The following is a 22,109-nucleotide window of genomic DNA, read 5'->3' on the forward strand; positions in this document are numbered from 1 at the left end:
TCTTCCGACATTTTTAAAACTACAAGAAGAGAATGAGGCACATACAAGCACAACTAGTGCACGGTCAGTGTGCGTCATCAGATAGGAGATATCATGATGCAAACATGGAGAAGAGCTTAGAGTCTCATATGTCGTTGAGTCCTTTAGTCATTTTTATCAGTTTCTGCTTTAGGTGTCAAACAAGCTGAGACTGGGCGTCCATTAAAAAGTTATACAGTGGGTGAAGTAGAGCACTGAAACAGCTGATCCACTTGGGGTATTGTTGTCTGATGTTAAGGGTTTCTAGGTTGTAATTTTAAACTTAAATGTCTAATGTCCAAATACATGCTGTTTTTTTTTTTTAGGGAAGGGAGACTTGGTGTCTGTTTTTGTCTGACTGACAGCTCACAACCCAGAGATATTCAGTTCAATGTCATAAAAATATATAATCCTCTCATTTGAGAAGCTGATCAGCAAATGTTGAGACTTTTATTTAAAATGCCTAAAAAGATAATTGAATTTTCAAAATAGTTGACAGTTAATTTTCTCTAGATAGATTAATCGAGTATTCGTTGCAGCTGTAGTTACCGGTGTTTCTATTGACAACAAAGGGAAGAAGTCGTCAGCTGACCTAAATCCATTGGACATCACTGTGAGCTATAAACTATAAACTATAAAATAGAAATTATGGCCAAAACGACAAAATTCAAACCCAGGCCGTAATAAACTGGTATTATGATAAATTTCACCATAAAAGGAAACGACCCCAGGTTGACGAAGTGACACCTCCTCCTTTAATTATTGATCACTAAGGATAAAACTGACTAACTGCGGATGATAAAACCTTCTCAGACTTGTTAAAATGTTGTGCACCTTGCTTGTCACCGGTCAAAACCCAGATTTTGATGTCAGCCTTGGACAGCAGCTCGATGGTCTGAGGTACTCCGTCCTGTAACTTGTCTTCTATGGCTGTTGCTCCGAGCAGCTGGACACAGGTTCAGACACATCATCAACATGCTGTGCATTTCACAACAATTCAAACAAAAAGAAATGCAGTGTTTACAGTATGAGCTTCACTGCGACACCAGTCCTACCAGCAGGTCCTTCTCAATCTCCTCGTACAGCTGGTCCAGTTTGCTCTCCCGGTCGTCCAGCGCAGTGCTGGCCTCGTGGTGGCGCTGTTGCCACTGGTTGAAATACTCCTCATCCAGATCCTTATAGGCCAGCGCCAGCGTCCGCAGACCCTCCCCTGCAAACTCCTGCAAACCGGCATGTACTTTATTACATGGATGGACACTGCACACCAAAACCTAATAGAACTTTAAGATATAAACAGAAGTCACACTCGTGTATAAAGTATGTTATCTATGGAATAAACTCAGAGAGAAGAGAAGACAAACACACAAACCAGAGGATAAATTGTTTATAATTTAACAAGACATAAGAGAGATAGAACAGAAATAAAGGGAGAGGGAATAAACAGAGGGATAAATAAAAGGATGACAGAGAATTCAGAGGAGAAAGAGAGAGGAAGGAGAACACAGACATGTACAAGAAACAGAATAGCTGTTTGAGTCATTTGCTTTTTCTAGCTTCTCAATATAATGATTTGATGCTTTTCTTTGTAACACACAACAGTGGACTGGTTATCTTTGGATTATGGACTGTCGGTCAGACTAAACAAGACATTGATAAATGATAAATTGAAAATGAAAATAATTTTTAACTGCAGGATCCAAACTTTTTAAAATAAAGGAAATTGTGCATTTGCCATCAGGCAAACGCTAGAACAGCCTCCCTGTTGAAATGTGTCTGGCTACTGTAACAGTGACTTGCATTGCATTAAGTGCTGTTTCTGTGTCCTCATTTTAACTCTATTGACTGATTTAAGCTATCTTTATCGATCAAACCTCTTTTTATTGCATTTGCCATCATTTGCTCGGCGTCTGTAAACACACACTTGAAACACGGCAAAAAAAAAAAAACCCCAACAAGCATACAGAGACAAACAATGTGAAGGACTCAAAAATGATTTCTTCTTTCTTTAATGAAAACATACGTGCACACACAGAAATGTCACTTACGTTAAGGTGCTCTGTAGTGACGTCCATCAGCTTGCTGCAGGACTGATGCAGCCTCTCGTAGATGATCGTGTCTGCACCTTTACAGTAGAGAGAGAGCTTCCCCTCTGGAGTCCGAACTGTACACACAAGTACAAACACACACGAGAACAAACGTTGTAGATTTGCAAGACAAGAAACAAGTAGTGACCTTAAATTATGATAAGATTTAGGTTAGGTTCAGTGATAAAAAAAACTTTTATATGAGAAATCATATTAATCTGTTTTCAGTGGACTATATACCTATGACTGACATCCTCTTGCGGACGTTGTTGAAGTCCAGGATGGCCAGGAGTTCGTAGCTACGCTGCTGTCCCATTTCTACAATGGAAACGCTGTCCGGTGTACGTGAGCGGAAGACAAAACCAAAGTTTCTGGCTGCTGTTACCAAAGCTCCCTCGTCTGGAGACTGTGCCTGGTAGAAGAGCTCACCTGGAGGAAAAAGGTTGTTTATTGTCAGTTTGCTTTTCCTTTTAGTTTTTCTCTCATTTTCATGCCACTTCCTCCTTTTTTCAAGCCTTTAATTCAATTGACATATTTTCTTTTTTAGAACACAAAATCGCTGAAACTTTACAACAAAGGTTATTCAAACGAATAACACACAACAAAATAAAATAAATGGCATGAGATTTGCATTAATCTCTTTGGTAATAAGATGATAAAATTCACTCGCTCACACAGAAACACTCACCTTCTTTCTTCTCCTCAGCCATGACGGTGTGGCAGAGGGCCAGCAGTCTGAAGAAGGAGTGCACCTCTGGGTTCTCCAGCTTCACCGCCTCCACCAGGGCGTGGTCGTGGAATATGAAGCGGGGATCAGCCAGAGAGTTGAAGGAGAAGTCCACCCTCTCTGTATGCTGGAGAGACAATAGAAACCTTAGATGTGTCAAGTGCACAGTGGGCCTAATAAATGTACAATGGTGAGATGTTCAAACTGTTCCCTAAGAGATAAAAATCTGTGACAAGCATAATGATCCGCCTGATTTCTTCCAAGGAAAAAACTATTCATCTAACTTGATGTAATGCAGTGAAATAACTGTAACCCGTGTAACAATATAAACTATTGGTAAGCACTCTTTAGTGATTTTACGACAGCTTCTATTTTTAGTTGAAATACCTGAGATTCATAGATTCAAAGAAGGAAAGGAGATACTGTTCTAATCTGAAAAACCTGAAACCTTCTAGTGTTTTTCCACTGCATGGTACCGACTCAACTCAACTTGATTCTACTTGCTTTTGGTACCAGGTACTTCCTTTTTCACTGCAGATAGTACCCCAACAATACAGCGTTGTTTCTATAGAGAAACGACAGAGGAGATACCAAAACAATTACCAGGTATCAGGTAGTGTCTAGAACTTAAAAAAAAAAAAAAAAGGCGAGTAGAGTCGAGTTGAGCTGGTATACAGCGGAAAAGAGCTATTTGTTCTCCTGCTGGGGGCATCATGTCAGCGAGTCACTCACATGGGCGGCAGTACAAACAACCTACAACAAACCTAATTTGTTGTTTTGGTATGAGGACTTGAATTCGCATCATCACAGTCCAACTCACCTCAGTGATTTCTAGCCTTTGGCCGGTGCAATCATACACATCTCCTGCAAAGACGAAGACAGTGATGAATCAACCTCATTCCAAAAGGTTAAAAATATAAAACACAAAAAGAGCATTTACTGTAGAATCACACTTTATCAATCTGTCAGACCATAACCTTCGAGGACCCAACAATATTCCCTGAGGAGCTCCTGATAAAGAGTGAATGAGGCCAGATAATGTGTTCACAACCGCCCTGAAGATCACTTAATTTCACTTGTTATTTGTTTTGGCGAGGAACTTGAAGAACCTTATTTTATCTTTTTGTATTTTAGTTCTCCACTTTTCTGATGAATTCAGATGCACTGCGCTTGACTGAACTGGAAGCCACTGTCCAGCGTGAGTACACTTTATAGACACTGTCGGTTTAAAAATCACAGGGCAATGTTTTGAGTCTTACCGAAGGATTTGCCGTTGATGGAGCACTTGTTGAATGTCATGATATTCTGAGTGAGCGTCCCCGTTTTGTCGCTGAAGACATACTTGATTTGGCCCAGCTCCTCGTTCAAGGTGGTGGTCCGAGCCTCAGCGGGGGTGTCACTGCGAGCGTAGTACATCTTCCTGTCCCAGTCGATGTAGAAGCTGTTCCCCAGCCGGATGAACTCCACACTGACAAAACATGTGGATACAGGAGTTGGAGATCATTTAAGTTCCTTTAAAGCGTAACACCCAAGTTCTGTTTCTAAATAGCGTCTTCACTCATGTTGTTACCTAACATAGAGAGAGATGGGCACCACGGTGTTGAGGATGATGACGTAGGACCAGAATGTGAGGAAGGCAGAGAAAGCAGCATCGTTGCCGTCTTGCCTCGGCAGGAAGACCATGAACTGTGAGCCCTCGTTCAACTCCCAGATCCAGTTTCCTATCGCCAGGATGGTGCACATGAAGGCCAGGAAACCAAAAATCTGCAGGGAGAGGACGAAGAGCCAGAGATGGATGTCAAAGTAGAGCCTGGAGTTAATGTACAAATCCACTCATACGTGAGGATAGAGGATAGATACCTGCACTCCAACCAAGGAGAACATTTTAAAGCTTTTTTTTTGTAAATGTCTTAAGGGTAAAATGTCTAATCTCAATGTAAACACAGAGTCACCAACAGCACTAAAGGTGAAATATAGGAACCTGCTCTTTCAATACTGTAATTAACACAAGACAGCAATTTAATCTAAGTAATTAATGATGCATCAATTATGTTTGTAAAGAGATTTGAAACAGGCATCAATCAGCAAGATTTTTTACATCTGTAAGTCAAATTCTTATAGTTTTCAATTATCTATGTGAATATACTTAAAACATGAATCTTGATAATCTCGCTGTGTAAGGTCCTAAATTGCCTGATGGAAAGTTCCTTAAACGAACAGTCTTGAGTTCAATTTTTTTCTTTTACTTTCATTTTTGCATAATGTTTTGTGATGTTTTCTTTGGATGTTGTGTTGATAAAGTAACAGTCTCTGTGTGTTGCTCTCTGTCTTTTCTGTTTAATCCAGATAAACCATAATTGCTGCTGCCGTCATGCATTAGACATCTGATAGACTTTTCAAAGCCTCAATAGCTATTCAATTAAGCAATTACCCGAAGATAGACAGATTAATTGATCTATTTACAAAATAATAAACCATTGGAAGCCCTGAAATCAGTTTAAACAAACAAATGCTGTGGAGGACTCACACAGAGGACAAGGACATTCATCAGACGGTCTATACTGGTCCTCTTGAATGTGCTCTTCCCACAGTTCTGCATTAGCTTTGTCTCTGGACCTGAAAGAGAAACAGAAACAAGTAATGCCTCAAATCACGACCTCTATAGTTAGTCAAAAAAATGTCCATGTCAATGAAACTCGCCCCCCCCCCACCTCCAAACAGCACCAGCCCAAAGCACCACTCGGTGTTCCTCAGGGTGCAGCCTCTCAGCAGGATCTTCTCGTTGTCCAGCGGGTATTTCTGACCGGCAAACGTCAGTGTTCCCATGAAGCGGTCGAGCCGGTTGTTGGGGGGTTCACAGCGTACCTCGCCTTGAGGGAGAGAGAGGTGGCGCAGTAGGTTTGAGATGGAACACAGAATATCACATGAAATGTTGAAACTGTTATTGCATTTTTCTTTTGCACTTTTACCGTTGAAGTCTGCCAGTTTTTCAATGTCTTCTCCAAGGTCTCCCGTGACCGGCAGGGCCTGCTTCACCTTCAGGTTAGTTTCTCTAAGGAAGAGGAGGCGAGACAAATGGAGGCGGGGATGAGGAAAGGGTGAAGAAAAGCAGAAAAAATGACGACAAAAAGGAGGTAGAGTAAGTGAGCAGTGCAAAAAGGAGAGATGAAGAACAACAGCATGAATACCTGTCGTTGCATTGTTTCTGTGTTAAACAAGTGAACAAGTTTCAAATACTGTGCTACAAATGGATTTATGTATTTACAATAACACGATTTTCTTTAATGTGAAAATGTATAAAGTATGTCTGAAAATTATCTGCGTGTGTCCATTTTAATGCCTGTGAATTCATGAGTGTCTGTCTATGTATAAACTGTATGTTTATTTTTGTACACAAAAACAGATCCTGAACTCGGTGACTTATATTTTATACACAAAGAACAGACTAACCCATCCAGCTCTGCTGTCTCGATGTAAACCAGGTTGAGTGGTTCACTGCTGGAGAGCAAAAGCAGATCGGCCTGAAATGACAGAGGGATTCATCACTGAAATCTGTTGTTAGTTTATCTGTCAGATAAACAAATCAAATGCCAAGGAGACGCTGAACTGGCCTGCAGTGTGAACCAGAATGAGGCCATCAGTTTTCTTATTCACCACACTATTGAAACTATCTAGAGCAGTGTCACACACATACTGTTCTGATCAATAAAAAAATGCAATGAGACAAATACAGAGAGCTCTGGCAATAATAAAACAATATCCCTTATTTATTAAAGTTTCTATTAAAGAATCTCTGCAGTAATTTATTGTAACTTTACACCAGTTAAAAACTTTGCTTATGTTTTGGTGTTTTATGATGCAACACTTTTCATTTTCAAGGTCTTGCTTTGGCAAAGATGATGCTGTTTTTTCTTTGCACACAAATACTAAAAATACACTGACAATGAGGTAAAAAAATTTCCATGAAATCAAAAGTTGAGGGTTTAATAACAAAAAGGAACAAAAAATAATAAATCAAGGTGACAAATGGAGAACAAAAGCACAAAAAATGCAAATAAAATTCAAGTAACTGTAGGTGAAATCTGTTGAGGAATGGATAAGAAAATGGAGTAATGTTTTCAATTTACTCACAGTGACAAACTGGTTGTTTTCCAGCTTGATGATGTCTCCCACCTGAACGTCCATCCATTTCTCGCTGCGTAGTCTGAGAACAGGAAACAGGCTGGTAAGTGAATGTTTGGACAAAAACTGTCCGAGGGACCATAAATAAGCTCCGAACACCAAGGTCACCCTAATATTAGTCACGTTTCTTTCACTGCATGTTCCTGCAGTTTCCTGTATTATTTGTGTCTGTGTCTGTCTGCCAATAACAACAAGACGTTGTAAAACCTGGCTGATAAACAAATATTTGAGGGTTTTCGATCTCATGATCCAGTTCATGCTGGTAATTCAGATATGAGCAGTAGACACTGTTTACTTTAACTTCTTTCAAGAATCTCTTTCTTTTCTGTAACTTTATCCGAAGAAGGTCTGAGGACTGACATGTTGTGTTCAAGGTCCCATATTGTATAAAGTGAGATGTCCATTTTTCTCTTGATTATAGATCAGGTCTAGCTTCTATATTAATACTGTGAAAGTATCAAAGCCTCAGTCCACAGAGAAATGCACACAGCCTGTATTCAGAAACTGAGCCGTCAGGACTTCTGTAACTTTGTGATGTCACAACAAATCAGTGACCAGTCTCAGCCATGCCCCAAGCCCCGCCCACCTGGACGCATCATCCATCCTTGCAGGATTTGGTTACTCAGTATTTTCCTGAAATCTGCTATATCTTTTTATGATCACTCAGAAAACAGTCAGCCAATCAGAAGAGAGGCTCAGATCCTCCTCTCTTCTGATTGGCTCACTGACCTGTTGTTATTAGAGCTCCAGAGAGAAGCCTGAGAGAGGAGATGTAAAACTACACTGAAATGTTTTTTGGTTCTTAAAACCACAAATATATCGTCTTATGGATCAACACTTCAAATAATACACAGGAAAAGTGTAAAATGTGGGACCTTCAATAGAAAAGACCACATCTGGATTTTAATACTCCAAACACTTGGAATAAGCAGAGCACTTTAAGTTATCCACATTTTAGAGACGAGATTTTAAACCTTCCCACAACAGAATGTAATTGTTTTAACTGATGAGGCTTTTTCTCACTGGATGAAAGGCTGTGTTTTAATCTTTGCATTTTATATGTTTTACATTTTCCTTGTGTGTTATTTTTATTACAATTTTGTATTTTTTATTGTTTGCCATTTAAATTGTATTGTAAATTATTTTTGGACTATCTGTTCATGAATTATTTTTATTATGTTTTTATGTACATTCAGGTGTCTCTCTTGAAAATGAGATTTCCATCTCAATGGGATTCACTTGAATAAGTAAAGGTAAATAAAAGTAAATAAATAAAGTGAGTTAAAGTGATGGAACGTGATTCCTTGGATTTCTTTCACTTCTTCTCGGTTGAGATTTCATTTCAGGAAAATAATTTCACATCCTGGTATACTGAAAGTATTTGGATTTTTTTTACTGTTGGCGAGTCAGGTGAGAATTTTGATCACTTTGATAATTTGTTTTCACATTTTACTAAATAAATGTGTCATGAAGTAATTTAAAAAATAGTCAACAGACTCATCAAATGAAAACATGTTGATTTGAACACAAGCTCCACCCTCATTCACGCCTCTTATACCAACCTTGAATCAATCTTTGCTGGAAATAAAAGCTGCATCATTCAATGGAAAAAAAAAAGAATTTAATTCAGGTTTTAGTTTTTTCTTAAAAAAAAAAAAAGTGTTTGAATTAAATGAATAAGGGAGCCAACAGTGTTTGTTTTCCAGTTCCAACACATGACAAATCAGTCACTGCTCACATGTTTAACAAAAGCGAACGTCTGGTCAACAGGAAGAAAACAGCTGCTTCCTGCGGTGCCCTTAACAGTGGGCACGGAGCTGCTTCCCAACAACCAACAAGACCGCAATTAGGAGAAAAGACAAAACACTACATGCAAGTAAATATTTTTATCTAGGGTAACACCCTCACGGTGGGTCTTTAAGGGCTAATTATTTTATGTCTGCTGTCACATGATTGGCTGATTGGATAATTGTGTGAATAGGCAGATGAACAGGTGTTCCTAATAAAGTGCTCAGCGAGTGTATTATAGTATTAGCTATTTCTCCAAAAGAATTCTATATATGGCAACATGGAGGCCGGCTTTTCAATTCTTCTGTTTATAGATAAGCCTGCTGAAAATCTTTGATCTTTTTTTATCATACATTCCTGTATTTCTACTCATCTGTTTATTCCTTGTGCTCAATAAGCTAAACTCTCTCTAGTACAGCCTCAGGAAGCAGCTGCAGGATGGTGGCGAGCGCTTGTTTTGTATCCTGTTGCCCTGACGTCTGCTATCTGAAATATGCGAGGTATGCTGTATTTGTACATGGGATCTTAAGGATGCATTATATTTTGCTTTGTTCCACTATTACAGTTGAACCAAGCAAATACTACAGCTGTGCATACTCCTATGATTACACTATGATCTATTCAAGAAGGTCCCCTGGGGAACACTCACCTGTACAAAGGACCCTGATGGTGTCTCTACAAATACACAAACACCTGTATGTAGCTATCTGAAACTTTATATACAAGCACAAGTGAACAAACTTGTATGTACACATACAAACTTACTTTCTATCGATGAGGACTTGAGCTTTTCTGTTGTTGACTTGATTGTCGCTCCTGTGACGGTTCTGGAAAGAAGACATACAAAGATAGCACTGAGTGGGTGATAAGAGATGACAGGAAACTCAAGTTTGATCACTGAATCAATGATAACAAAAACCAACTGAGAGCTTGTGTTATCTTTTCCTGTAGAGATACTGAGGTGCCACTGCCTGGCAGAAAATGTTTGAGGAGATATTCAGCTGAAGTAGAGTCTCCACCATGAGGACGCCTCTTTTGTCTTTGTTTTATTTTGTCTTTGGCTAAGTTACTCAGTTACAATCAGTGTTGACAAATTTGGACATTATTTCATGACTTTTTTTCTGAAGCAGTTTTAACATTTTTAAGGGTTTTAACAGACAAGTTCACTGCTTCATCCTCATACTTAGCCAGATTTACTTAATTTACTATTTTAATCATTAACATTGCTCAAGTCACATATCAGAAAGGTTTGCTCAGAACTGGAAGCCTCAAATGTTTTCTGTCCAGAAGCCAAAGGATTTGAGTCCAGATTTCTGTCTCTGCTGAACAACAATAGGAAGGACAGATAATACATTGAGTATAAAAGAAAGTTAAACTTGTTCGGGCAACGTCTGGCATGTCAGTGAGATCCTGTTTTCACCTTTAACATTATTTGTTAACACCTTAAAACACTGTGAACTGATTTCTATAAAAAATCTTGTCGCCTCAGATAAAAGGAACAACTATTTAAATTTTGTTTGCCATCCTAATTTATGACCCCAACAATTAGGCCCCAGACTTATTTCACTGGTATCCTCTTAAAACAAAACTATTTTTTTCATTTTTTTTTTTGTTTGTATGTTGTTTTGGAATAATTTCAGAACAAGTAAAATTATTAACAAATGTACAAAAAAGAAAATAAATATTAGAGGGAAGTCTGACAAAATGTATGGTGTTGACGTCTATGACCATCCACATAAGTAGAGTGTAAGATTGTGAGGCGCTCTGCTGAGTGACACTCTAGTTTATCCTGCTTCCGTCCTCTGATAATCATCTTGTGACCCCTCAGAGTTATTCCATCTTGGCTCCAGGTTTGGAGCCACACATGTGGATAGTTATGACTCTCCAATTGTGAAATCAAATGGAAAATGAGTCTTACTCAAAATCTAAAAAAAATCACTTTAATATTTAAAATACAAAAATGAAATGACCAGAAACAAAATTAAATGATCCCATCAAAATAATACAAGAAATACTGATACTAAGCAGTATTATTTGCACTCTTGCAATCACATGTGTTTCTTTAAAATACTTGTTCTGAAGAGGCTCAAGTTACCAAATCTACTTTTCTACATTACTGCAGCTGACGGTAGATTGTGAAACCTTTCCTTTATTATTTCTGCTTATTTTGAGAAGTCATCCACCTCACTGTGGGTGTCGGTCTTGAATTGTTGTGTACCTGGTGGGATCAGATCAAGCCTGAACGCAGCGATCTCACTGAAGGAACAGATGGGTACTGGTGACGAGGAGCGTTCAGGACAGCCACTGCTGCTTAACAAAAAGACTCTTGTTCTGCTTCTCGAGCTAATGTTTAACCCATTACATCAGTTATTTCCACTTGGTGGTTTGGCATTAGCTTACACACACACACACACACACACACACACACACACACACACACACATTTGTTTGTTTGAAAGCTGAAATGAAAACTCATTTTCCTATCATTGTTTTAGAGGAACATGTTGTTCTGTCTCGGTTCTCATGAAGCGATAAAAGAAAAAGAAAAAAAACAGTTTGTCCATTAACAAAAAAAAAGAATAATTTTCCTGTCCAAGTTCCATTAAAGATCAACTGTGACACTGTAGGTATATTTTTAGGGAGAGGGGAATTTTTCTTATTGCTTCATCAGCCTAAACTCCCAGATGACCTATGTTTTTGTCACAAAACCAGAATGATGCATAAATCTGATGAAAGCACTGAGCAATAGTTTTACCAAAAAGGGACAAATTCCTTGAGAAAAAAGGTCAATGTAGTGTACAGTGGAATGCTAATTTGCATATTTTAGGTTTCCATTTGCCTTCTTGAATTATTAGAAACAAAACAGCAGCCCAAGGTCGACCAAGGTTAAAACATGCTTGAATCAAGCCACATCAGCTTTAATTCGATGTTGAGCAGACGGAGAAATGCTCGTGCTAAAAAACAGATATGTTGTTTTTGACTGTGACACACAACAAGGTCACTGAAAATGAGATCACAAGTGTTAAAGTGTTTCGCATGAAGGCGCTTATGACAGTGAAACTGCCTTTCCCACGGTCAAAAAGGAAATAGAGGTTATTTGCAACATGACATGTTCTGTCTGTTTGTACAAGAGTTGGGCTGATATATTGTTTTGATGATATTTGACTGTCATCGATGCAGCTCACCTTGCAGCTCCCTTAGGTTGTAAATATGTTATTATTTATTTTTTTTAGATGACTGAGCAGAGAAGTGGATCAGTGTAGTAACATCTTAACCTGGGTAAAGGCGTTCTGATACAGATACTAGTTTCAGAAATGCCTCCGATTACAGCCTAAAATAAAGTATTGGGTATCGGTGAGTACACAAGTCTATGTACCAGTCCGATACCGCGTTGACGTTTCAGTTTTACATCCAAATATAATGTCAGTTTTTCCAAGAGATAATTTCTTCAACAGTAGCTTACACAGGATATTGTGCTGTGCAGCCACTGGCAGCTACTGTTTTAGAGCCCACGAAGAAGAATTGATTTGACAGTCAGATTAGAAAATAAAAGAAAGATTCTAAGGCGTTCATGTATCTGCTCGTGTTTTACAAAGGGTTTAACCTAAGCCATCCACACATCCAAACAGGGTTAGTAGGATACAGCTGTTTTAGCCCTAAATTGGAGATCAAGAGCTGTTTGGTTTGGAGGGGGTCATGATGTTTCAATAACTTCCAGAACAGCTTTGCTTGTGGATGAATTTCTGGCAGGTGAGAAATTTCTGGTCAGCTGTTTTATAGTCTGAGCAGTTGCACAGTCCGATTTCCTTCATGGTTGCGGTTAAAAGATGTGTTGCAAACTGAAGTGAGGTTGTTGTAATATTACCGGAGCAGTATTTTAGACCATATTGTCTGTATCTTCCAGTTGTATCTTTTTTTAAATTTTCTTCTTGCTTTCTGTTCATTGTAGAATTGTGTGAAGTAATGCTGCCTTTCTCTCCTTTTGTCATCATTACTGAGGACACGTCCATGTTGTTTGTTCTGTATACATTTTATTGATGAGATCCCATCTAGGGGACTTTAAAATACCCACATGACCGATCCAAAAAAAAATTTTTTAATGAATTTTTAAGCATTATGGGGTCGTTTCCTGTTATTTTTAAGTCGTTTTTTGTTTTGTTTTTGAAGCTGGTTAAGGTCAGGAAAAGTTCAGTTCATGGTTTAAAAAAAAAAAAAAGAGTGTTGACTGTTGGTTAAAGATAAAATCTAAGCAAACAGCTTTTTTGAGGTTCGAAACTTTTCAAGAGGAACCTTCTACTGTGACCTCCACCCTGACACTTTGTGGGACAGCGTAACAACATCATGGTACTTCCACCTCTGCCACTGAGGGAAGACCATTTTTGTTCATGCGATGTGAAGATGTTGCTTGTCTGGAAAAAGTAAACACAGGTCGTTTGAAGCCAGTGATTCCCAAACTAAGAAGGTGTTCTTTGTTCCCAACTTTGAGACATGCTGCTCTGACAAAGTGATTGATCAATCGATCATTCGCTGTCAACTGCTATATTAGTTTCTATATTAAATATATAACCCTCATGGTGTAACAGGGACATTTTGCGAACCATTTTTTTTAAGCCAACCACCCCAACAATTTCATTTTTCAGGTGATAACAGTTTCTGCTCAGCTTTTTATGGGGTGTCAGAATGTGAAGCAGTGTAACCTGCTTCCACAGGCTTTGAGGAGTGAATCACCATTGAAGTGTGAAGTTAAAAAAAATCTGGTACATGCATTTCATGATTTTTCTCTGTCAGTGTGTGCATTTGATGCAGATCCATAGTAGATCCAGATCAAAAAATTTTAAGCATTTTCTATGAATAAAAAACACAAATTAGAGGATAATTTGGCCTTGGTGGAGATATACGATAAATGCTTCTTGGTTTGTTCACCGTGCTAATTACCTTAATCCAAGTACAAAAATTAGTTTAAGGTGAAATTCTGTGCAAAAACACTTACAATGTCGTCAGTGGCATCCTTAGCAGCAGTGACTGATAGCACGAGGACCAGAGGCACAACAGTGGTGAACCAGGACAGGGAGGAGATCTGAGGAATCACCTGAAGAGCACACAAAGAGCACTGTCACTTTAGTCAAAGTTTATTTTTGCATATGATGAAAACTGCAAAAAGCTGAGGGGAAATTCAAACATGGGTGGCGAGACAGAAAGTCTGCAACCCTTCAGCCAAAAGAGAAGTAGTTAAAAAAACATACACATGACAACAGAAGTTATAAGACTTATAGACTCAGCACACAATCAACATATGCACAAATATACAAGGGGAATTTCAATGTATTTGAATAGGCCTGAACGGAAAGAAGGTGGAACAATGTGGTGAACTGTGGGTGCATCTTCAAAGACAATAAGAAAAGTGTTTATGCGTGTTAGTGTGTGCATTATGTTAATAAAGACATAAAACATGTTTAACAAAACTGCAGAAAACCGCTGATCAATATACTGTTGTTATGACTGTGTGAAGACATTTAACTAGGTCTGCAAGAAAAGTTTATACTGCACAGTATTGTTGCTTTCATTGATTTTGCAGACAACTTTAATAATGTGCTCATTACGTCTAAACAAGGACGTTTAGACTTTGATACACGAATAGGCAAAATGGACATTTCTAATATAGAAAAGATCTGAAAATGCTGCAGAGCTGCAGTTCCTCCTTTTCTGTCAACAGAGCAGCCGCTGCAGACAAGCTCTGTGGTGTAATGCCACTGTTTTGTACATGATGAGGCAATTTCCTGTACTGGATATTACACTTCCTTAATCTCTGTTGATTCGTCCGTATCAGTTAGCGCACAGCTTCACTGTGTCAACTGTGTAGATGTGACATGTTGACATGTACGTGTGACAGTGATTCTAACAACTCGGGCTGTTTTTTTTACAGTGTCATGTGACCCCCAGAGAAATAAGGAATAGTTTCATTTCATTTTGAGCTAAATATGGTCTGTGTGGTTTTCTTTGTAAAAATAAATAAATAAATAAATAAAATTGAATTTACAAAACTCTTGAATATTTTTTATTGCCCTTCTTCAGTAACATTAGTTGATATTGTATACATTGTTAAATTATCAGAGAACAACAGGAGCTTATCAATTCATAATGGGCAAGTGTCATTATTTAGCAAAAATGTAATTATTTCCTAATTGGTTTATCTACCCATCAGTGTTTTGCTGGGTCCATTTTGTGTTAATTAATTAATGATATTATTAAGAATTATTGCTAAATGCTGCTGGGAAGTACTGACAAAAATGGGATATAAACGTGAATACAGACATGTACTTAACATATTAAATTGTATTCTATGTTCTGAATTATTTTTCATTTAAAAAGACTTAAATGATTAACCAATCATCTGAAATTAACTAATTGATTTAATCACCTCATCATTCAACCTTAGAGTACTGGTTGGTTTCTGGTTGACTGGGGAAATAATGAAACCACATGTTTAATGGGGGTCTGCAGGAGCTCACCAATGAAGGGTCCCTGAGTATATGAAACCTGCTAAGTCCTCCTGCATTGCCAAACACTCTGGCATAATAATATTCTTTCTGAGTTAAGTCCTGGGTCAAACATTCAGTATGTCATCAACCAACCTGAGAGAAACAAGTCTACACTTCAAATTTTCCCACTGTGGGACTAATAAAGGAGAATCTAATCTCATCTTCTTTGCATTTCATTATGTGAGACATTTCTAGTGTTTGCATGAAATCTGCATGACAGTTGGATGGACACGTTGCCCTGTACGTGCCTGTGCATGTGCATGTTTGTTTCCCTCACCTGGAGCACCAGCAGAAAAAGGAAGTAGGCGTTTGCGATCCTCTGGAATTGCTCAAACAGGTTGAGAGGTAGGAAGGTGAACAGGTTGTACTTGGAGGTCTTGATGGCATTTGTCTGGAAGAGGCGTAAGGGAAGGAGAGAGTAGGATTAATGCTGCAATACATCAGCTTTTCAAGATATTTGATGGTTCATTGGGGGCATTTCTTGAGATATCTCAAGCTTTATGTTTCAGTGAGACATTCACATACTTCTTGATTCTCATTTAATTTTATAGGACCCTTAAAATTAGGTTGTAGTTTCTTGTGTGGAGTTTAATGTGCTGAATACGTTTTGTATGTGTGTACAGTAACTGAGGCTGCATAACCAACAGGAGACAAACATTTCCAATCATGAGATTAGAACAGTAACAAAAGCAGAAATGTTTTTGTGACATCTTCTGTGGTCTATCTCTGGGATCTCTTGTCCTTGTAAACTGTCACTGTTCAATGTTCTCGTCTTATAATAACCATCATAGTTTAATGGGTTTATAAATGGTAAAAACAGCATTGGAGTGAGGAAAAACATGACAGTTCATTCAGGGGAAACAGACACATTGACCTCTTCCTGACTAAGATACAGTAACACAGCTTTGCACTATAATCAATACTTGACACATATATCCCGTTATGAACTACAAGATGTATGGACGTAATTTCTTAGTTTTATCAACAACAAAGAGGCAAACAATGACATAATGCTAGCTAGTGTTGACCTAGTAAACTTATGGCCTTGCTGTTATAAATTTAATGACAGCTACATGAAAGCATGATGGTCTTTTACACATTATTACTGTATTGTTTAATAATTAATAGTTTTCAACAACAATTCAGCAGTAAAACATCCCAAAATCTCCTTGCTGTCTCTATTCTCGTACCTATAAGTACCCGGATGGTGCACTCCAAACGGTCAAAAACTGTAGCGGACACTTCCTCAACCCTCAACGGTCGCCATCTTGGCTACGTAGCAGAAGGGGAAAGATCACCAACGCATTTTCACACTTGTGAAATCGGCGACTGCGGAAGGGGGACACGTAGTCGGCGCCGATGGTGGCATAATTTCCATGTCATGCGACACATGGAGCACACACAGGAACGTAAAACGTTCATTTTTAAGTCAAGTGAACAATGCAGTGGGCAGGTCGGCAGTCGCGGTAACATGTTGCTATCGTCATTTCCGGCGAGTGCTAGAAGGGGGCGTGGCTTATTACATTTTTTATTTTTTTTATTATTTTTTTATTTATTTATTTATTTTTAATCCTGACAAGAAAAAAACTGTAACTTGGCAAACTTGGTAAAACCTAGTATGTTAGCTTCACACAAGAACTATGACAAATGCTTGCTACTCAAAACAGCGTAACAAATAGCTGAACGTGGGCCAACTGGACTATAAACTGTAGGTTCTAGGTATTGTGATAGCACAGAAAGATCAATATAATCCATTACAGAGCTATATCTGTGAAATTACTCAAAACATTTTATGTCATTTAAAACACCAACTGGGTTGCTGGAACTGGCCACAGAACAAATAGACAGTAGTGGTGGAAAAATACTCTACATGTAAGGTTAGTCTGTGTATAAATGTCTGATTCGTCTGTATGTAAAGCAACTTGTGTTATTTTGTACACTATATGAGATGTTGCGCATGAATCCATAAAACCTTAACAGGCTGTTTCATGGATATGTGGCCTCATGCATTCAATAAGAGACTTTCTTTATGTGTAATCACATTCATGGCTTCAACAAATATTTATCTATCTTTATGGTCTTTTGTTTATTCCAATGTTTAGTTTGTGATAGATTTACAGGACACCCTGTCAGCAGACAGAACAAATACTGTAATAGACAGACCTTTTTAACCAAATAGGTCATGGTGAAAGAAAGAACCCACATCCACTAACCCTGATATCTGACCTTTGACTTCCCTGTGGCTGAGTGAACTATTTTCTACTTTAAGGGAGAAATTAATACACTTCTCCACAGGGAGGTTCTGTGGGAGGTGGTTGTTTTGTTACATTCAACATTTTTTACTTGAAAATATATATACTAAAAGTGTATCCTTAAGACTGTAATACTGTAATAATAACACTACTTCCACCTCATTAAACAAAGCTTGAACTGTTTGTTTCCAAGAGGGTTCAGCTGCAAACACTTCCCCTTAACAAAAACAAGAAGATTTTCCTCACCGACGAAAATATTCACATTAATGAAAGGTTGTTTGTTGGGTCAAGTCCCAAAAACAAGTTATATATTGTTTCTTGTCGTGTATTTATAAAGCTGTGTTTCTCTTCATAGACAGACATCCTACAGACATATCTTTTCTATCCAATCTAACACTAGCTAAAATGTATCCTTTATGGTTTGTTTACTCCATAATTAAAACACATAATTTCTTCATTATGGTTAAAATGTTCGGTTTTTGTTGAAAGTATCTAGGAGAGAGTGATTTATGTAATTTTGGTGGCTGCAGTCTGTGATGCTGTTGACTGTACTGAGTTATACTGAGAGGAGTTTCTAATATTTAATCTACCCTCAGTGATATAAATGGAACCAGGACATAATAACAATAAATATTTAATTCTTTGTTTCTACTGTGTGTGCGTTTTTGTGGTGATTACATGACAGTTCTGGCGCAGAACCAGTGAGTAAGTTTGTGAGGAACAGTTTAATGTCACACTGAAATAGTTCAGAGAATTCCTTGGAAGTGATTGTATATTTTCTCTCCACCAATGCTGAGGTGAATCAGAGATTCTTCGAAGACCAGAACAGAACTAGAGAGCAGCTTGGAGATCCTCAGAAAATATCCTTATGTGAATCCTTGATTAGACCCTCAGTGGTTTTATTTTTTCATGTGAGGAATCCTCGTGAGTTCAGATGTTTGTGTAATCTGGTGGGAGGCATTTCCTCTGTGCCAGGTGGATCTTATCAGGAGGCTGAGAGCTCTGACCAGCTGGACCGCGACTCCCACATAACTTAATCACTGGATCTCTCCACTAACAGCGCCGCAATTAAACACACAAGCAGGACAAATGACTGTGTGTTTTGGTATTTTCCACTAGCTTTATTCTCACAGAGTTGTAAGCATTTTAACCAATTAAAAGTGAAAAGGGAAAAATAAAAGATTGAAGATAGAAATTACTCTACTTTTTAAATTTTTATGTTCAAATTCTTATAAAGTTCAAATATGTGTGTTTTACAGTATGTGTACATTTATGCATTAGTGTATAAAGTATACTGAAATGTATGTGTCTATATATATATATTTTTTTTTTTGTCCTTGTTTTATTGTTTTACAATTTAATATTTCATTTGTTGATCTTGAAGCTTTAACAGTGTTTTAGTTCTGCCTGTTTTACACATTTGTTCTTTTCATTGTGTTATGAAGCTACACCTGTTCTGAAAAGTGACATATCAATAAAGGTTTTTATTTGTTTGTTTATTTTTCGTATAAATTGCCATTTCACACTATAACAGTTTGTCATCTTAATATCCAGTTTCCTTTTCTTTTTAACATTTGATTATTCCCTGATTATTCTTTGGTCGTATATTAAAATAATAATTTATTTACAATTTTCATATTTATTTTCCATTTTTCCCTTTCTGAATAACATTAGTCTCCATCCTCCATTAAGATGTGTTGCCATTTCATTGATTTCATGCTATTCTTCTAATCTAATGGAGCTACAAGGCTGTAGCAAGTTAGCCATGCATCTGTTCTCTGTTTTAATATCTTAGTGATACAGAGATTTGACCTTGACCGCAGCAACAAACCAAGGAGAATGAGTTTACTCAGCAGCGACTCTCTGACTTTGGCTGACGTCCAGTCTCCTGATAACGGCCAGACACTCAAGTAACAAGACATGCCCCGAGGGAGAGTTTCTCTTGTAAATATCTGAACTAACAAAATGTGGTGGTAAACGGTTTTGTCTAAAAGATACGAGGGCTGCGTCCGCTGTAAATCCCCTTCTCTATTTTAAGAAGCAGCCTCTCGGAGCTCAATAGGATTTTAAATTGATGTCTGCGTGTCTGAGTGAGTGGAAGACATCTCACTCACAACACTCACATAGATGATCATAGTAATACTTACTGCATATTTAAAGGACAGGTTGTATTCTCTGTCGTTGGCACGGAGTTTCCTCTCCAGCTCTGATATGAAAAGACAGAAATTATTATTTATTATTTATTCAGATGAACTTACAAGAATTTATTCATATCGTGATTTTAATTTTTCTATGATGGAAAGTTTTATCTAAAGCACATCACAGTACAAATGTATAAAGGGAACCTAACCCCCAAACCCAGCAGTGGTAGGACAGGACACCACATAACTTTAGTATATGTTACAAGAAAACAGGATGTTTGACTCTGTATAGGAATTTTAATTTTCGGTTTTGAGAAAAAAAATGTAGCAGAAATATACAAAATTATTGTCATGCTTTACAATTTTGTGTTGTACTTGATGCACTTGTCACCACTGACAGTAAAACATATTACCAATTATAATTTGAATATTTCATTTAATGGCAGACATCAAATTACAGAATCTAAAGATTATGACATTTTATGAGAATCCATCTGGTCAAGGCTTACCTATCTCTTTCTTCCTGACACAGTCCAGGCCAAAGAAAGACATCTTCTCTTCCTCCTTCTGCTATCTATCCATCATACCAGTCTGTGAAGAAAGACAGAGATACTCTTACTGTTACTCTGCGGCTGAACAGAGGATAAATCCAAGTCACCTAATGCGTCTGTTATGAGGGAATAAACACACACACACACCTCACAATGTTCAAGTCAAACACCGCCTTTCTCCTGCCTGAGAGTTGCTGTTAATGTGAGAGTTATTGCATGTCCGCCGACTGCCATCAAGACACTTTCCGTAACGTGCTCTATGAGCTCATTCTTCCTCAGTCGTAGGTTTTTAAACTCAGGGTAAAGCAGGTTTTACTGAAGGTTCAGCTGTTTCTGACTGGAAAAGCTTTTGAGACCAAGTGGAGAAGACATTTAAATCTAATCTAAATCTAAATGGAGAGGTACAAACAGGCAAATGGAATTAATTAAAAACACATGAAGAGGGGAGGAGGAGAGCCTCAACACTGTTTGACAGTCCAGTTGTAAGCCATGTGTCTGTGTGTTTGTTTGATGCACTCCATGAGCGTTGTGAGACAGAGAGAGAGAGTCCAACCTTCACTTCCCCTTTTCGTCACAGAAGCCCTTACTCTAGGTTTGCATCAGCCCTCCGGTGTTTTGTTTTTCTCATGTAGGGAGGCATGACTCAGAGGGTGTCTCCCCTCTCAGACCGGACCATCCACTCATTCAGTTATCTACTCGTTCAATCATCGCGGAGCCCAGACAGTCAGAGGGCAGCGCTGGGAGCCCAGTCTGGGTCCTGTGGTCTGTCTGGGCCGAGTGCTGGCACGCCACTGTTACTTCAGCGGCCTCTGACACACCGTGCCAGTACTCATTAGTAATCAGTAATCAGTAGTTGTTGCAGTGCAGTATGTCCTTTGTCAGTGTGTGTGCGACTGTCTGTCAATCACACAGCGGCCACGCCCTAATTTATACCCTGCTTTATTCTCCATTTTCCCCTAAATGGGACCAGGATTTAAAAATGAACATCTTGTTGTACTGAAGACGATTTGAATCCAGCGATTGAGACCATAAACTGATAAATCAAGTGAGAAGACTTTATACGACCAGTGCAGTCGCTCCCATTAGAAAGAAATGCATTGGCTTCACCTTTCAGATCCGGAGTCTACGTCCATTTATATACACAGTCTATAATCCACACACACATATGCATGCATGCAAGTTGATACATTAACCCATGTTTCTTGTTAAAATGGAACGAGCTGGTGCACGGTGATGACAAGAAAAGTACGTCATTATAACATGAGAAACATCTTGTTAAAAGAAATCTTCAGGTTAATCGATTATAAAAGTAAGCGTTAGCTGCAGGACTGGCCTCAACACTAATGTGGTAATGATAAAAACCTCACATCTGTTAAAGCACAAACTTCTTTTTACTGTTTTCTTACTGATCCTCTTCACCCTCATCAAAACTAAATTTAGAGTTGTGTGTTTTGGTGTGTAAAGGCTGGGCGGTGTGCGTGTGTGTGTGTGTGTGTGTATGGAAATATGTGATGCTAAAAACCCCCAATATGTAAAAAAAGTTTTCAGGGAAAATAAATTAATGAGGTGCAAATGTGATCATCAGGGAGGGGGAGAGAGAGTGTGTGTGTGTGTGTGTGTGTGTGTGTGTGTGTGTGTGTGTGTGTTTGGCCCATGTTGAAGATTCCCGGACAGGAAGTGGTGGTTGTGGAGCTCCTGCCCCTCAGCACTGGTTGCCAAGGTGACGTCAGCGTTGCAGCTATAAATATCTAACACACGTGTGTGTTGAAGAATGTGTGTGTTTTAGCAGTAATGCCAAGGCAATGGAAAAACAGACAAGCATCATGA

At 38.4% G+C, this 22,109-nt stretch overlaps 1 protein-coding gene across 1 annotated transcript in view; it reads right to left on the minus strand.

Moving 5' to 3' along the window:
• LOC111227985 (phospholipid-transporting ATPase ID-like) overlaps window positions 1-22,109 on the minus strand; it is a 41,882-nt gene that overhangs the window by 10,624 nt on the left and 9,149 nt on the right. The window contains exons 2-19 of the mRNA XM_022753750.1: window positions 20,241-20,322; window positions 19,738-19,796; window positions 15,616-15,729; window positions 13,790-13,888; window positions 9,565-9,626; window positions 6,961-7,033; window positions 6,280-6,350; window positions 5,799-5,881; window positions 5,541-5,699; window positions 5,357-5,445; window positions 4,400-4,593; window positions 4,089-4,297; window positions 3,650-3,693; window positions 2,791-2,956; window positions 2,343-2,531; window positions 2,064-2,179; window positions 1,074-1,238; window positions 853-964 (exon numbers count right to left, since the gene is read on the minus strand). Of these exons, the coding sequence (XP_022609471.1) occupies window positions 853-964; window positions 1,074-1,238; window positions 2,064-2,179; window positions 2,343-2,531; window positions 2,791-2,956; window positions 3,650-3,693; window positions 4,089-4,297; window positions 4,400-4,593; window positions 5,357-5,445; window positions 5,541-5,699; window positions 5,799-5,881; window positions 6,280-6,350; window positions 6,961-7,033; window positions 9,565-9,626; window positions 13,790-13,888; window positions 15,616-15,729; window positions 19,738-19,796; window positions 20,241-20,283 (2,047 nt within the window). The 5' untranslated portion in view covers window positions 20,284-20,322. The remainder of the gene's footprint in view (window positions 1-852; window positions 965-1,073; window positions 1,239-2,063; window positions 2,180-2,342; window positions 2,532-2,790; window positions 2,957-3,649; window positions 3,694-4,088; window positions 4,298-4,399; window positions 4,594-5,356; window positions 5,446-5,540; window positions 5,700-5,798; window positions 5,882-6,279; window positions 6,351-6,960; window positions 7,034-9,564; window positions 9,627-13,789; window positions 13,889-15,615; window positions 15,730-19,737; window positions 19,797-20,240; window positions 20,323-22,109) is intronic.

This window comes from Seriola dumerili, unplaced genomic scaffold (assembly GCF_002260705.1).
Source record: "Seriola dumerili isolate Sdu_G_001 unplaced genomic scaffold, Sdu_1.0 BDQW01000193.1, whole genome shotgun sequence".
Classification (NCBI taxonomy): Eukaryota; Metazoa; Chordata; class Actinopteri; order Carangiformes; family Carangidae; genus Seriola; species Seriola dumerili.